This window comes from Pseudochaenichthys georgianus, chromosome 6 (genome assembly GCF_902827115.2).
Source record: "Pseudochaenichthys georgianus chromosome 6, fPseGeo1.2, whole genome shotgun sequence".
Taxonomy (NCBI): Eukaryota; Metazoa; Chordata; class Actinopteri; order Perciformes; family Channichthyidae; genus Pseudochaenichthys; species Pseudochaenichthys georgianus.
In genome coordinates this window covers 26,722,675-26,740,462 of record NC_047508.1, presented here as the reverse complement: position 1 = coordinate 26,740,462, position 17,788 = coordinate 26,722,675, and the positions used below count along the sequence as shown (strand labels likewise).

At 42.2% G+C, this 17,788-nt stretch overlaps 1 protein-coding gene across 3 annotated transcripts; it reads right to left on the bottom strand.

The window, feature by feature from the left end:
- Positions 1 to 829: 829 nt before the first annotated feature.
- Positions 830 to 17,540, bottom strand: fam107b (family with sequence similarity 107 member B). 3 transcript variants are annotated; one of them, XM_034085320.2, is made up of 4 exons: positions 17,354 to 17,540; positions 5,433 to 5,604; positions 2,416 to 2,572; positions 830 to 2,262 (listed from the first exon to the last, which is right to left on the bottom strand). In XM_034085320.2, the coding sequence occupies exons 2-4, from the start codon at positions 5,558 to 5,560 to the stop codon at positions 2,143 to 2,145; spliced, it is 405 nt and encodes a 134-aa protein (XP_033941211.1). In that variant the 5' UTR covers positions 5,561 to 5,604; positions 17,354 to 17,540; the 3' UTR covers positions 830 to 2,142. The 3 variants fall into 3 exon arrangements, with proteins under 3 accessions (XP_033941211.1, XP_033941210.1, XP_033941209.1); XM_034085319.1 differs by having other exon boundaries at positions 17,358 to 17,540; XM_034085318.1 differs by lacking the exon at positions 17,354 to 17,540 and adding an exon at positions 6,444 to 6,629.
- Between the last annotated feature and the right edge of the window lie 248 nt (positions 17,541 to 17,788).

Here is a 17,788-nt window from a genome sequence, read left to right as displayed (position 1 = left end):
CAGCTGGCGTCCAGTTATGCACGGCTGTCCTCTGGTGGAGATCCTTTTCTTTGCAGTCTTAAAAATACCTCTTTAGGGAGCTGACCAACATTACATTTCATTTTCATTTAATTCTGCCTCGTCCACTACTGCAAGTATTTACCTGTGTGCATGCTGTTCAGATTACTGTGTCCTATTTTATTTCCATGATGAAATGATTGTTTTTACTCTAATCCTGCCTCTTTTTTGAAAACTGAAAACCAACAGGCCTACACTTTTTTTCTCTCACCTTTCAACTTAATTAACTAAAAATACAAATAATGATCTTTTTTAATCCAATTGAAAAAAAAACATGTATTTTAGTTGAGATTAGTAAATGATTTATAACTCCTTTTGAGTTGATTATTTTCTACCTGGATAGTATTTTCTTAAGATTGGATAGTATATTAATTACCGGGACATAATTCACATGCTACCCAATTGACATCTAAAACCTTACCAGCTGCAACATTAACACAATGCTATATATCAATACATCATCCAGCAATTTCATATTTATAATGTTATTTTAAAATCCTTGATTTACTACAATCATTTAAAGAAAGGAACTCCTTATCTAATAAATATATTTCTTGACCCCTCTCATCAGCTTTGCCAGCATTGTCACACTACTTTGCCCGTCTATTTAACCTTACCCTGTTTCTGTTCCAAGTACATTTCAGAATAATAAGTTTAGCTCATGTTATTTACGGTCGTACTGCTTCTCTGTGTTTAAAGATCACTTTCAATTAAAAAAAAAAAAATCACAATCCACAGACTTCATCGGCACACAAAATAAAGAAAATAAGTGGAACGTGTTAAAATTATGTTTATTAAAAAGAGAATTCTGGAGAACACAGGGTTATGTCATTATAAATCTGATTCTTCCCATTAGAATAATAGCTATCATCTCTTCGAGACCCACACACCAGAATTGTAGACCCATGATATCATTGTGTGAAATATTTAAATAACCACTACGTATGCCATTTAGGGCATTGTAATTAAACAGCCACTTTTATTCAGATTCACTGATTTAAATTATCTTTACAAATCTATGGCTCAATTGTTATGGACAAAATACTGCAGTGATAAAGTTCCAAAACACTTATCAGAGATGTTTCAGGAGCCGAGTAGATGTCCTACATATCAATTAAATATTTTGTGGCATGGTCTAGATGTGTACACTTCATTTGTTCATAAAAGCACACAAAGACTGATCGGACAGGAAGCTAAAGGCTCATTCATATTGACCACCCTAACAAAAACTTAAATTATTTATTAAGTAACACTTTTTTCATACAAAACAACAGAGTATATAAAGAAAAGGTCACTCATGCCTGGGAGTTCTACTATTGCATTAGCTGAGGAAATGGCATGTTTGGAATTGAAAAATAATAAAAATAAAAGCAAACATGATGAGCGTTTCTCACAACTGTGCACTCCCTTTGTCCCGTTCTGGCTTCATAAACTATGCTGTTAAACAAACTAAAAATACAGAACAACTACACAAAGTGTCCACCCCTATACCTGGGCTAAAAGCTACAAACATAAATAAGAAAAGCACAAATGTTTGGCTTTTACATTACACAGCTTCAAGAGTCCATCCAGTGTCCACTTTTCCTTATTTGATTCTGAAGGTGAGAACAAAAAAAACAACAACATTGATAACAATAAAGAGATCAACAGCTTTCTGTGGAGTAAGGAGTGAAAACAGAGGGGATGAAAACTCCTGTGTGTATGTGTGTGTGTTTGGTTGTTTTCTCCATCAGAGCTCATTGGAAGACCTTGCTGAAAGGCGTTTTACATGTAACATGTCTGTGTAAGGTCCCTCCTGCAGGGGGTGCTGTGTACTGACGGATGGGTGCGAGGAGCAGAGGTGAGTACTGGCGGTCCATGGCAGGCAGGCAGGCAGAGGGGGGTCTTTAGTCAGTAAAGTCTCTCTCCTCACTGCAGGAAGGATCTGCTAGGTGGGGTAAGCCAGGAAGTTCATCTCGGACCATGGCCAGGTCATCAGCGTGCACCTGGACCACACTCTCTCTTTTTTGTACACACACTCTCCTGACGTTTCCGTGCCCACAAACACGCGCACAATCAGCCAGACCCAGACACCCTTGCTGGTTTTTAGGTGGTCCGTTCCTCCCCGTCGCTCTCCTGCTTGGTCCTGCGCAGGTTGCTCTTCATCTTCACAAACTCCGGGGTGTTCTCCTGTTCATCCTCATTTTTCTGTTGCTCCAGCTCCAGCTGCAAGAACAAAGACATTCTGATTAAACTAATTATAGACGTTATAATCTGTTAATAGCAATATTTATACATAAATGCATCTTCTCTTGTGATTAGATACGGTAAGTATCTTCATCCATGTAAATGCTAAATGTTTATGTTTTGATTATTCACCTGCTCTAGTTTCTGTTGTCTTTTCATGAGCTCTATCTCCAGGTCGCTCCTCTTCTTGTGGGCTTCCTGCTCCTCTTTCTGAGCCTTGAGAACTTGTTCCCTCTTTCTCTTCTCCAGAACTTTCTGGAGCTCAGGTTTGTTTTGAGCAGCCAGACCCCTGTACAGAATCAGAGAGACAGGATGTTACTAAGGCAAAGCTTTATGATGTCACTACACAGCCCCACTCAGAGGGAGATTAGCATTCACATCCAAGCGTAACAGATGATGTCCGTGACCTCATCCTAATTTGACGTGCAGATCTGAATGAGATTTTCTGTATTAATCATGTCATTCGTGTTTCAGGAAGTTTTGATTTGGAGCCCAATCACAGATTGTTCCATATTTACCAGTCTATGTAGGTGGTGGTGGCCAACATTGCAACTGACTTTTGAAAAGACTGTTTAAACATTAACCGTTGCTCCTTTTCTTCTCTTCCAAACATAAAAAAACATGTCTTTCTATCTCAAATATTCCTCACAAGGTAGCGGTCTTTGGGTGATACATAACTGTGATTACAATCTTACACAGCTGCATGGGTTTGTGCAGCAACACTGAACAATTGGCCTTCTTGTAAAGTCTGAGCGTGACTTGCAAAAAAGAGAAAAATGTCAAATGTTATGCAACATAAACTCCTCCAAATGACCAGAGAGAAGAGGGGGTCTTAAGACCGAGGGAACAGAGATGCGTTGGAGTAAGCTATAAGGCAGAAGCCAAACAGGAACAAAAATGCAGTAAAAGGACAGAGGCTATACATTTTTCAAAAATATATTATCCATGCCCTTGATTCAGGTGTTCATTTAATTTAAAAAACATTATTCAGATGACTTTCCTCTCCTCATAATATTTCCTTTAGCGATGAAAGCCTGACTCTGCACAGGCTGCCTCTGTTGTTGAAAGAAAACAGTGTGCGTAGCTGACTGCTGCTCAGCAACAACAATGTCTTAATTAAATGTTTTATTAAATCCTGAAGGTTGCATAACCGAGCCCCCGGTGTTCCGAGTGGGAGTTCATTTACAAGAGGGCCCTAGTTAAATGCCCTGCTTTTCCTGACGGTGAGGGTCTCGTGACGGCACTTAACGGGCGGAATCAGAGCAGAGGGTCAAAGACAAGGTCAGGTCGGGCTGTTTGCAAACACCACGCACAGGAAGGGAGGAGGGTCAAGGTCACTGAAAGCAATAAGACGGGCTGTAAAGATGCTCACTCCACTCTCCTTTTTATGTTGGCATCATTTACATCATAACTAACCCCCACATCCATGACCCCCTTCATGGAGCAAGCTGCGAAGAATGTATGTTCTAAATCCTACGCATCCATTACCTTCATCTGCTCCAATGAGTCACCAGTTTGGGTGGATGAAGTTCTGAAACTCTCCTGTTTATATATACGATTGTGTGTAGGAAGAGTTTCCACAGCTAGGTAGCAAAGGCAGAGAAAGGCTCTCAGCTGGAGACTGCTTTGCAATCTTCATTACATAACGTATTTTCCTCTGTTCATGCAGCCAATCCATCCATCCATGCATCCACCCACCCCACCCTCAGCACTCTCGCCAGTGTGACTAATCCACTCCGCAGGCAAGCTTTCTCTACTTCCAGTACACGACTGAGAGCCCCGTCAAAACAAGCATATCCCCCCAAAAGCCCCATAGATTTATCTCACTCTGGGACACTCTCCGTCTAGACCAATAGAAACAACATCCAGCAGCCTCTTTCTAATATTATTTTATTACATTCCTTGCATGGCCCTTCTTAATCCTTCCCACCCTGCCCGTTTTCCATCATTAATTAAGGCCCTGCCTCCATCATTACAAAAGCACCTCACTATTTGATCTGTTGAGGACTGAGCATCGCTCATGTGATGTAACAGCTGTCAACAGCATGTGTGTTTACATAGCTATTTATAGCTCAGGCACAAGGCTGCCGCCACTGTGTGGTGAGAGAAAATGCAAACATGTAGTGTCAAAAGGGTGAGCTCAGGCCGCAGTATCTCACACACACACACACACACACACACACACACACACACACACACACACACACACAACCTGTGTTGTATGATCCGGAATCTGCAGCTAGACCACATTTATCCCGTGCAGTACACCTGTGACCTTTGCATAACCTGTTTTTGATACACTAATGCACTTGGGGTTATATATAATAGCTCGCTATGAAAGTTTGATATCCTGTGCTTTACATTATACTGCTGCTGGAGGTTGGGCCAATGAAGTCAACTACAGTGACACACTGCAGACGCATCAATACAGTCTGCATGGATACTATCAGACCAATTACAAGAAAGTAGCATGCTAACTGTTTTAACTCCTCCATCAGTAAATTAGCCCAGATCTGGACTGTGTTATATTTGTTCTATGACACACACACACACACACACACACACACACACACACACACACACACACACACACACACACACACACACACACACACACACACACACACACACACACACACACACACACACACACACACACACACACACACACACACACACACACACACACACACACACACACACACACACACACACACACACACACACACACACACACACACACACACACACACACACACACACACAGCATTGTTGGAGGAGCCTGTGACCTACGTTTTTCATTGCCATATCAACACTGTAGCTACTGTGCGCATGACAATACAGCCTTGAATCTTGTTTTGGTTCCACAGTTTAACCTACTTTGGATGGTAAGCAAATGTCTTGTTGCCAAAAATAAACAAGGAAATGATGATGATCTGGAAGGTGCTGGACATAAACACAGTTTTACAATCCAATAAATGAATAAACCATTATCTCCATTCATAGGCATGAAAATAAAATGAAACTGATTTGTTGATGTGCGATAAAACATGATAACATGTTGGGTTGCTGAATGTAAAGTAAGAGTAACCTGGGGATGACCACATCAAATAAAGAAGAAACCAAGGGAGAGAGTGTGTCTTTCGGACCTCTTCTGGTTCATGAGCAGCTCTCGGTGCAGGTCCTGGTGGTTACGAGAGTTCTTCACCGGGTTGATCAGCTTCTTGGGTTTGATGAGCTCATCACAGTCTCCCTCCAGGTAGTCGGGCTCTGCCATGACACTCCTCCCCGGGGACAGCGATAAACCAGGGTCACACGGATCTGAAGGGACAGAAACAATTCATAAAGACTTTCATTTAACCACTAACATTTTGGGATGTAACAATGCAGCGAAAACCGAAATCTTCAAAGCATTTTTGTTTCTAAAAAAGGGATCTATTTTTTCTCCTTTCAAACAGTGATGTGAGCATCTGCCTGATCCTCTGGCATGAGCTCAGAAATTGATGTCGTTTCTCGAGTGATAAAAAAGGATTCAAAGCTGGAATTACATAATTGTTCACTGAGGGAAGAGGAACATTGTATCCCCCTGGCAGAAGCCATACACAATATAATGAAGAACGTAATCACAAAAGTACAGTCAATATCGTTCAGGCACATTGTTATGTAAGTATTGCAGGGGTTGCTGTTAGTAAATAAAAGGATCAATAATAACAATACAATAACATGACCTCAAAAATCGAAGTGATTGAAATAGTATGTTAAAAAAAGTAAAACTATTTAGTATTTGATCAGATATTGCGTACACAGTATTTCTTTAAGTTATAGAATGTAAATCAACTCGTATGTGGATATCTATAATTGATCTAGTATGTCATAATCCACCTGATTTTGACAAAAGCCATAATAATGTAATTCACATACAACAACAGGAATAGCAGTTATGGCCGCTTAATGCCACCGCTTCCCCCAGGCTTCACTTAGAATAATAAATCATCAGGGTATTTTAAATGAACACACCTCCAAATAAAAGTTTGGATCTACCAACTGATTTAAGAACAAAATACTGAACTAAAACAATGTTTAAAAACATAGTTAAGCAGCTAAAACAGCGTAGCACTTTTATCTAAAAAGGCATGGAATTCATTCCTGGCTGGACTCACCCTGCAAAAAGACGGAATATCTGAACATGGTCGTCATCCCTGCTATTATGGTCAGCGCAGTATTTTCCAGAAGAAGCTAATAGGACTCTCTGTCCTGTTGTGTTGCAGAGCCTCACTCAGCAGAGATGCTTCCTCCTGCCGCTGTCTGTTACTGAGCTGGTTGGAGTTCCAAGTATGTTTTATAGCTGCGCTCAAACGGTCTCCCCCCCCCACCACCCACACATACGTACACCTCTAAGCCGATAACATATTATAATATCATTTTCTATTAATGTATTTCACTGATATAATGAATATGCTCACTTTTGACTATCCTACTCCTTTATAGGAACGTGTTGGGAAAAGAACGAGCCCAGATTAGATAATGAAGTCACATGCATTTCTTTTCCCACAGTCTGAGCAATGACTCAGATTTATAAACATCGTGTTCTCAAGTGCCTGTGAGCGAGTCTCTCCTATCAGACACTGAAAACATGGAGTGATGTTTTGGAACATGAGCGGGCCAATCACATTCATCGGGGGTACCAAAGATGCATTTTCCTGCACGTGCTGGACACAAAGGTGGGGGAGTGTGTCCTCAGAATCAAAACAAACGCAGAGGATTGCTGTAATGGTTTGAAGATACCACTAGAGGCCGATATTCATGCTTCCAGAGACAAAACCAGTTACATAACAAAGGAGCCAAGACAAACATGGTCTGTGGAACAAAGAAGGTGACATACCACATAACAAACATGCTTGGTGGATGTAGTGGAATATGTTGACAAAAGAAAATACTACTACAGTAGTAGTGATGGGTAATCCCTTCTTATTTGAGGTGAGTGACCTATTAGACATTCTGTTTACTAACTCTGATGTGGCCCGAACTATCCAAAGATAAACATCAATATCGTGAATTCATCCCCTTAACGAGTCAAGTTTGGAAATGAAAATAATTCACAAATCTGTTTATAAAAAATAAAGGTTTACCAGCTAAGTTAACAAGTCCATCTTCATGCAGTATCACTGTCGGTAATGTTGTTAAATGCCATACCAGGTGCATGTCGTGATACAGCAGGAGCATGGCGACAGTGTTTCAGCGTGTGCGATGGCAGAGGTGGGCAGGACATGTCTGTAATCACGGGCTGCGTGTGAGCATCCACGTGCTGTGTACATCAAAGGCGGTTTGTGTTAATGCCGCTGGTAGGGGGTCGAGGAACTTACAGACTGGCAGTGTTGTCAAAGCGTCCGTTAGCTTAACACATCTGCTCCTACTTCCTCTGTGCCCCAGGGAGAGGGGAAGTGACATAGGGAGTTCAAAAGGAACCTGCAACCTCAAATTGGAGCCCTGTAGCCCCTTAAACTCGGCTTTATCACTGCTAGTTCTGCATGTTGTAATCAATGTCCCTTCCCGTTTCCCTAATAGCGTATGTTGCTTATCCATCCGCTTTGGGACACAACGAGAGCCACTTCAACACATAGAGGGAATTGCACTTTTTGATAACTGCTAGTACATACAAATGTATACTACAACCGTCCAAACATGCCAGTGTGTGGCTTATAGTACACAGATTTAAGGACAACCCTTTCTGCTGTTCCAGGAATCCCATTACAACGGTTTGTTTATTGGTTTTGGAAAAACAGCACTACAGCCCAGACAACAGGCAGACACACACGGAGACAAGCCTTTACAGGAGACCTGAATCCAGATATCTAAGGGAAACTGCGCAGCATCCAGAGGATTCAAAACGTACAAGCTCCAAGGCTCAAATGAGAGGAAAGTGGTAAAAACAATGGAAACAAAAGGAGAAAAAAGTGGGTCAGAGGAGAGTCTAGGATAGTAGGAGAGAGAGTTGAAGGCAGCTCTCCTCTGCTTACTTCCCTCTTGGCCAGTCATCCTCATGACATGTGTGTGACTGTAGTCTCATGCACTGTGAAATGTGCACGAGATATCCAATCAATCATAAAAGAAAATACCAATACAGTTGAATGTAGAGGCTGGAAGTATGCACATATTTTGAATAAAATATCACTCGTACTCACACACAGGCCTTTGCTTCTGTATAAAAGTATATTTTGCAGTTTCTTTTTTGAGATTTAAAAAAAAGGTCATTGGATGAAAGTGTTTGATCGACATGTGTGCAGTAGTGGCAGTGTCTGGAAGTGTAACTCACAGTGGCAGCAGGTTGCATTAGAGCTGATAGCCGTGTGCTAAGTGATTGAGTGATTATACGACACCACAAAGACGTGCATTCATAATACGGACTCATTTCTCAATTTCCCCCTCAACTGTCATCTTCTCCAAGTCGCCATGGAGACCTGCCATCACTCTGACTGCATTTAGTGACACAGCATTCAGGGACAGGAAGGAGCTGCTGACACTTGAAGCTTTGCTCCAGCCAACAGAGACTTTCATCAACAGACACACACCCATTAAATAGCTCTTATACTGTAGCTGCTATAATACATGTTATTTAATAACATGATTAAAATGATCATGTGAAATGTGAAAGGTGTATCACCGAATTCTGCAGTTTACCTAAGCTCGATTGAGCTTTTTAGCGTCTTTCAGCTCACGGTTTCTGTTTTCCAGCGCACAACATTAGTGATTAAGTTCCTCTCGGCGTCATCATATCGGTGTTCAGGGAAAGCTCTGATAAACCCTTGTTATGTTACGCTCAGGACAGACACGACAAGCCTCGGAACATAGAGGAGCACTGTTAAAGAGCCGGATATCGATGCACGAAAAGCATTCTCCCTCTTCTTACCCAGAGCACAGAAACACTAATGATGGGGGATCGGGTTGGAGAACCTAAATTGGCCATTACAAGCACTTTTGTCTTTTCCCTGCTAGGAAACAGACATACACTAATACAGTGAAAAGGAGAAAGGACCACATCACAACAGTGGATTGTTCCTGACATGGGAAGAACAGAGAGGTTGATACCCATATGTTGGGAATCAGTGCCTCGATGGGCAGACAGGTTTAACAACTGAATAACACCATGGTGTATCTGTCATTATTCAGCAGTGGCCTTCCTCCTGCTGCAGCCTCCAAGGCGAGGAGAGCAGCTGGTGTCCTGCTTCTCCATCTGACCCCCTTGTCCTCCTGCAGGATGCATCGGAGCTCTGCACAGAGTGGGGCTGGGCCGTTAGCCCTCATTGGCTGAGACCACATGGCTGACCACACCCACTCCACCAGGAGCAGCCAGGATTTGTTTTCCACAGTATCCTGCGCTAAGGGGTCTGGCTTATGAAAAAGGATTGATCAGCATTTCAACAACTGCTTTTATATAAGCTGATCATTGACACCAACGTAAAAAAGTGACTTGACGTGGTTCATATTGGCCGACAGGAAGCTTAAAGATGAATTACAAGGAAATTAATACTAATCTAGGCTCACCCACAATTTTGGCCTTTAAATTAAGTGCATTTCTTGAGAGCTGACACCCCAAAAGGTATACTGCTTATATTCCAATCACAGATGCATACATAATAAAAAACAAAACAAGATCTGCTGGCTTTGATCCAGACTCAGTATAAATTAATGAAGTACTGAAGACAAATAGTCCATTTATTTTGGATATAGCATCAGCTCTCTTGTTCTTTCTCCCCCTCTTGTCCCACATAGCTTTTCTTGTTCACTCTCTGTATCTTTTTGGCCAGATCCTGTCTACTCCACTCACAGATGGGAGGTCCTCCCCTCAGGGGAAATTGCGTCATCAATACCCCTAAAGCAACCCCCACACCCTGTTCCTTCCACACACACACACACACACACACACACACACACACACACACACACACACACACACACACACACACACACACACACACACACACACACACACACACACACACACACACACACACACACACACACACACACACACACACACACACACACACACACACACACACACACACACACACACACACACACACACACACACACACACACACACACACACACACACACACACACACACACACACACACACACACACACACACACACACACACACACACACACACACACTTTCCCCCCCCCCCCTCACAGTGTGTTGCAAGCCGGACGGATCTGAGTGTGGGTCTCTGAGTCTTTCTGTTAATGAAGCGGCCATTCAGCCATAAATAGGAGAGGCCCTAATTAAAACACACAAATAGATGGTCTTTTAACTGACAGCTGTAGGGGGGTGGGGGAGGAAAGGCAGGGGGGGTGAGAGAGAAAGTGACAGAGAAAGTGAAGGAGAAGCAGAGAGTTGGGGGGCCTAGTAGTGACGATGAGCTCACTTCCCGGACAGGCCCCTTGAACGTGGCCATTTACAAGCCTCCCAGTGACGGCACATAAATCACGGATGGCAGCCCCGTGAGCGCAGTGACGTACATGTGCACGTACTTCCAGAGCACACAAACAATAGAAACATACACTTTTCTTCATTTCTGTCACAACTATAAATAAAAACAACCCACATCATTTGTGATCAGTCTATTGTAGCAGGTGTACGCAACTATTCACAGTTCCCGGGACAACTGACCGGCCAGTGCATGCAAAAGAGAGAAGGAACCAATCATTGAAACAAAACAGGAACACCACAAACCAGCCAGGAGCTCGAACAGGTTCTGGTCTGCGCAAACATAAAAAGAACCGTCCAAGTGCAAAGTTCAACTCTTGATATTCGGTCAATAGTGCGAGCAAATTCCTCAAAATCACAGTAGCTTCAAGCCGACAGACGATGACAGGTTATGCAGCAAATGGAGATGTAGTGTGATCTTAATTCGAGTATTAGACTACTTCTAACATTCACAGCTTTGGGCAAATCATGAGGGATTGGAGGGAGAACTGTAGGGGACATAGTTCTTGGGAGTTGTTTTGTTTTGTATTTCCTGCCTTGGAGTGGGGGGGGGGGGGGGGGGGGGGGAGGCACTGCAGCAGAGGAGAAGAGGAGCTATAGGGAACTCTGGGGCCTCATCATGTACTGACCTCCAGAAGCAAACGCCCCAATCCCACACTATCATGATGCCACTAGGGAGACGTAGGGGTATGGGAATTTACAATCAGGGTTTTAGGGTTCATAAAACCCAGATGCACATCCATTCAGACACGCCGACAGTGACAGGATAATATAACACACAGCGCATCATGAGAGGGAGGAGTGAGAGCATTAGCTACACAGTGCTGTATGTTTCAAACGCTGATGTCATGAAGGGAGTACTAGGCCGCTGTACCGTCGTGATGAAAAGTTAATACCCAAACTTATCACCAAGCCGAGCAGCCAGGAGTAATATTTACACACACACACATTTCAGATACTGCGTCTCTCTCCTTACTTTTCCTCTCTCTAGCTAACTAATGTTTACTGTAAAAGACGTTTTGGTATTCACTTGCAGTAAAATTAGACCTTGACGGATAAACACCTGACAACAATATCAAATTATATTACAGATAGATTTGTGTTGGCGCTATTATAGACTCAATATTTTAAGTTACGGAAATTCTTTTTGAAAATGATGTTGCCAGGTTATATTCTTCTCTAAGAACAAATGGAAAGAAGCCTTCTCATAGATATTTACTGACAGTTAATATGTTGTTATTTATTTGCTTGAGCTGTATTTTCTCATGATGTTAAGGCGGTGCAATGGAGGTTTGAATCCTTTATTTGGCGAAGGTCTTTGTTGAACACCTGACATTATCCTTTTTGGATAATAGGCTGAAATAGAGGAACTTCTCCAACTCTACTTCTCATGTTCTGCACTAGTAAGTTCTCCTGTTCATTTGTTTGACTTTTGATCAGAATCACCGTGTTGTTGTTGAAATACTTCTCTCTTGTGGCTTCAAATATGTGTGTGTTCCTCTTTGTGTGTTGCATCAGCGGGACAACCACCACGGTTTTATTTGGTCTTGTCTGCTTCTGATGCGAGTTTGCCTCTTTCCATATATTTTAACAGTTGATTGAATACGAGCAAGTATCCAGATCTATACCCCGAAATGTTTTTGGATGAAGAGTACCTGACATGTGTTCTAATGTTAATGTTACTCAGATAAGTCCGAACGGACCGTGCCAATCTGTGTTCCTCTCGTTTGAAATTAAAACATGCCTGTGTTGACAGTTAGTGTTTTGCATAAATGAAGTTATTTCATGAAGAGGCTCATACACCGTCCTGTGGCCACACGTTGAGCCCCGGGCTGAGGCAGATTACAGGATGAATGGGTAGGATTGAAAAGGCACAGACACCACTTTCAGTCACGCTGTGGGAATGTGATGAAGCTGCAAAGTGATTATTGCTTTGGACACAACAGCACAGGGGCACACACAGACCTGTACGCATACACTGACAGCAACATTTGGACATGTGCACTTTCTTTAAAAGGTTCAAATCAAAGCCTTTTACAACCACCAGATTCTGAACACATGTCCTGCAGAACTGCTTAGGGGGTACAGTTCTGGATCACACCTGTCAGTCACACACAAAAGGCTGGTCTATACTCTCACACAGCTGACACCAACACAAGGTCCTGTATGTATATGTATAGGCTTGATAAAAACAGGTGGACAGAAACAGATGCACTTTTGCTACATAGACGACGCATCCTTATAAGATAAGAACATATATCATGTGACTCCTAATCGCTGAGTACATGTGCCCTTGTACTGTACATTCCTCACACACATGATCAACCCATTTAAATGTAGTTCCAATATCCATCTCTTTAGTGGTGTAAAGGCTATAGTTAAGAAGCCACCGCCGGTTGGTCCGGCTCAGCAGTGTGAAGTGCCGTTCAGTCATAAAGGAGGAGTCTTTGTTATGGCTCTGCTGTCTGTTCCACTTCCAGATTCAAAGCTTTGTGCTTTACTGCTGCTTTCCCTCATGGAGCAGAGTCACGCCCCTCCTCCCGTCTACTGGCTGGCTAGGGGGCATACCGGGGAGGATTGGGGAGCTTCTCCTTTGTTTACATGCTAGTAGAGAAAACCCCAATAACAACTGTTACCTTGGGCAACCAGACAATCTACAGTTATCCAGACAGACAGGCACATGGGCGTGTGAGCTGATCGTGCACGCACACACACGTTTAATGAGGGAACCAGGTGTCCAAAAGCAGGCTTTGTTCTCTCTGACCCTGTGCTTTAATGGCTCAGAATATATGTACATGCATATTTGTAGTTGGGATAGTAGGCAATCATGTGGTTTCATTGTCTCCTGCAACTTTCCAAAGCTGTATATACATTGTAGAAGTCATGTTGGCTTCAGGCTGGAACAGAAAGAAGTAGCTCCGTTCTCTTCTGGGCGCATGTTCCCGTTTGCTTTAAGACAGGATCATATATCTTGATACCAACTTACAAAGAGCTTGATTCAATTCATGCTGCTGCTCAGACTCCCAATGTCTCTATACTTCAACCTAACAAGCTGAGAGGAGAAGGCATTTAGAGTCTGTGTGCGTGTGTTTGTGCTATCCATTCAACAAGACTACGCAAAGTGCTCAGCACAGTAATGGTGCTTTATTGTGATTGAAGCTCCCGCATAACAGCAAGGAAATCAATGGGATTCTTTGAGGAGATGATTCTCAGAAGGTGTGTCTTTAGTCTTTGGTATATCTTATCTCGAAACCAGTTCAATCAATCAAGTCCCGTGCCTGCTCAAATTAAAGTCAAGCCAGTGCATGTCGTGCATGAATTTGATTTGAACTGACACCTGAACACACGCTCTATCAGGTCATTCAATACCCAAATCGTGACATCATAATGTAAAACCATGGCAACAAAACCGCAGCACAGAGTAAACAGATATTGGGTCCTGATATTATTGCTTCACTTGGGTTCTCATTACATCAGAATATGTCATACTGCCTGCGATAGCAAGGTGTATGGTGTCTTTTAAAAACTTACAAAACACCGCTGTTCACAACAGTTCTTGAAAACAGTTAAACAAAAAGCAGAGATTTCAATGAATTCACTTGATAATGTTTATTATTAAATGCCCCCCAAAAGGCCATTCTCGTATAGGGCTGACTAAAATGTGTTAATAGCATCAAGTATGAATTTGTCCAAAGCCATAGTAAACATCAAATGCACTTTCAGGTCTTCAGGGTTTCCACTCAGGAAATGTTTAGTCAGAGGCTAACCACAGATATGACATGTTGAGCAGAGGTGATTGGTGCCACCGAGACTCTACACATGTTGTTTTGTACACAGTTAAGTGAGTAGATGACAGACTTAAGAAACACTGAAGTATAAGACACTTGCTATGTGAAATAGCAACACTCAAGGTTTAATATTTTAGTTAAAAAAACGATGATGTTAGTAACGGTAACAATACCAAATGTTTATTGTATATTTTTTCCGTTATTGTTTCTATTGCGATGAAGGCTAAGCCTTTATTTATTTGTATTTCCTCTATAACTTGAAACTTTTCTATTCATTTTGCATTCAAGTTTCTTGAAATAAGAAAATATTTACATTCAAGTATACAATTTACTTTATCAATTTACTTTATAAAAATAGGCGTTTACCATGTCATTATTTAAAGATATGTTGTTATATTATTGACTTGCCGAGATCATGCTGTATGATGGAATATATGATATCATTGATCGAGATATGACCTATTTTTACAAGATCTTATTTAGGTAACTTTTTAGATTGTTCACAGCTTTCATTTGTAAAAATCCTGGCTCGACTTGTATCGCTGTCTTGACAGCACTGAGCACTACTGTATAAGTTAGGTCATAATGAAGATATTTAAACAAGTGCAAATTCCCAATGAATACACACATTGAAATGTGTCTTTGTGGAGCTACCGGATTAAACAACAGACAGAGCGAGCTATGGAGTCGCTAGGCGCTGCTCAACAGTATTGTTTTGGCATTAGTGTCAAAACAAGTATTATTACCCAGATGGATTTGTAAAATAAAAAAATAAAACGTTAGCTGTACATTTTTTAAATCATGGAAAATGGAACAAAACACAGCACAGAGAATCCCTGGAACTGGACAGAGTAGAGACGTGTTTGTTCAAACCATGAGGACTCCACTTTTAGTACAGAGACCCTCTGAAACCTTACTCTATGTTTACATGGCTCATTACAGGGGAACGGACTTAAAACATTTGCTACGGGGCAGTCTTTCACCACTAGTGAGCAACATGTCTAACAGAGCATGATCATGAAACACAGACACACAGTCTTATGCAGTGTGGACCTAGAGGATCAGTGTGTTTCGCTGAGGAAGGAAGATTGCGTGCCCACAGACAGACCAGCAGTACTGTGCGAGATAATACTGTCAACACACATGTGGTTACAAGTTATCCCTCCTGGACACACACACACACACACCCTTTCCTGACCCAAATACCTTGCTTTTCTTGAGGTCAGGTTGAGTCCTCGACATGGACTCAGATTCTATAATGATACATCCGAGAAAGGAACCAGAACCACTAATGGACACGTGCTATTATAGAATGGAAACATAGACATTTCATTCATATGTTTAAATTCCTTTGAGTATAATAATGGAGGAGTGAGCATTCAAGTTGTAACACCCACCGCACACACACAATGACAGCATCAGCCTTCACGGGAAACAGAAAGAAGACAGCAAGAGGCAATAGAATGAGAGAAACAGGAGAGAGAAGAGGAAAGGAGGGGGTTCAAAGATCAGGAAACAGATGTAAATCGTTTAGCAATCTTGCCTCTAAATGACTAACACATGTGCAAGCAACTTTCCCCTCCCTGCACATACACACCCACACTCTTGAAAGTTCTGCACCTAGAGAGCATGGCATACTCAATCGTGCCATCTACTTGTGTCACTTCTCCTCTCACTGGCACACACCTGAAGAGAGTTAAACTGCTTCACATCGAAGAGTTGCTCAGACATATTTGCCAGGCTGCTATTCTGCGTCCACCCAGCAAACACACTCTGGCTCGAATTGGACTCAGCCCTGTTTGTTTAACATATTGTAAAAGTTTGACAGCAACTCTAAAGCTTTTAAACAAACTATAAAGGCACTCAAAAATAAAAGGACATAAGCTTGAGACATGCCACATCTAAAAAAAGTACCCATTCAAACACCACCTATTCACATGACAGTTGGTCTATGACTGCTGACAGCACAGGCCAGTGTGTCAGCTCTGAAGCCATGTGCTTTAAACAGAAGGCAGCAGTCATTGCTGTGCTATTACACACACTCTTACTCACACTCTTACTCACACAGGATGAAATCATATACAGGTCATCCATATATATAGACGATCTCTTGTGATGCTAGTCGTTTGTTTCACAAGTGAGCTTATTTTCAAGAGCACATTAGTATCTATAGACTATTGTGACAATTAAGAGCAAAAAAACAAAGCAAGTCTTGTGTTGTTCACATTGTAAAACCCTCTGAGGCATTCATGTGATTGTATGGTATATAAACAATCTTGCCATGGCTTTAACCAAGAGTAATGCTATATTTTAGAACAACCGTGTACAGATATTGTACTGCTAAGTCACATAACATCTCATTTGAACAACTAAGACACACCAGAAATAATGAACAGTGATTGTTTTTCTTCAACTATTCTTCCCTCAAAAGTACAAAGTATCAAAGTGCCATTAATAGTGTCAATGTGCGGCTCCAAAGTAAACGTAGTATGGTCTGTACATGCTGTCCAACAACCCCAACGTGTTTGTTCCTCACTGTCCCGTTGCTACATCCATGCGCCGCAACAAAAGAAGACAATGAAACAAGAGTTTGCATTTTGCAATCTCATTCCCTCTCTCGTCGGTACTTTCTGTTTTTCGTTACTTTCCAGTTTTTTTAAACCCTAAACCTGCAGCTTCTGCCGAGTAGAGCAGACAGACCAGTTCAAACGTGCTGCTTTTGTTAGTGCGCTCGTGAAACAACCTTAAAAAAAACAGACACACGAGCTCCAGACACACACGTACACACCTACCTCAAAGTCGACCCCGACGCGACTTCTCCAACTCGAGTTGTTTAATATTTAAAGATGACAAAGTGGTCCAGGCCGCATCAGTGCGTCTCCGGGACACTCCTAAAGCTCGAGGTGTGTCCGCGAGACTCTGCTTTTGTAAACTGCTCAGTAGCTGTAGCACACACACACACACATTCACTCAGGCAGGAGGACCCATAGAAAATGTAAATTTAAGCTGGGTGGGAGGGATGGAGTGACGTCAGGCAAGGGCTCCTCCTCCTCTGTCTTCATTTGAAGTGGATAAGGGGGACTCCTCGCGCGCAGGGCGGGGCTTTGATAGAGGGGCTCGCGCACCCTCAAACACGCGCACACCACTGAACTATTTTGTCCCAGGGATCCATTCAGTTAGAGTTAAAAACCTGTCATTAGCCATTTTCTTTCGGTGAAGACAC

What these genes read in the sequence shown, in the direction of transcription:
- fam107b (XM_034085318.1), bottom strand. Translation starts at nt 6,480, where the DNA reads ATGACGACCATGTTCAGATATTCCGTCTTTTTGCAGG. An exon ending in ATATTCCGTCTTTTTGCAGG is followed by an intron (nt 5,605 to 6,443) that starts GTGAGTCCAGCC and finishes CTGTCCCTTCAG; the next exon opens with ATCCGTGTGACCCTGGTTTA. An exon ending in CTGCTCATGAACCAGAAGAG is followed by an intron (nt 2,573 to 5,432) that starts GTCCGAAAGACA and finishes GATTCTGTACAG; the next exon opens with GGGTCTGGCTGCTCAAAACA.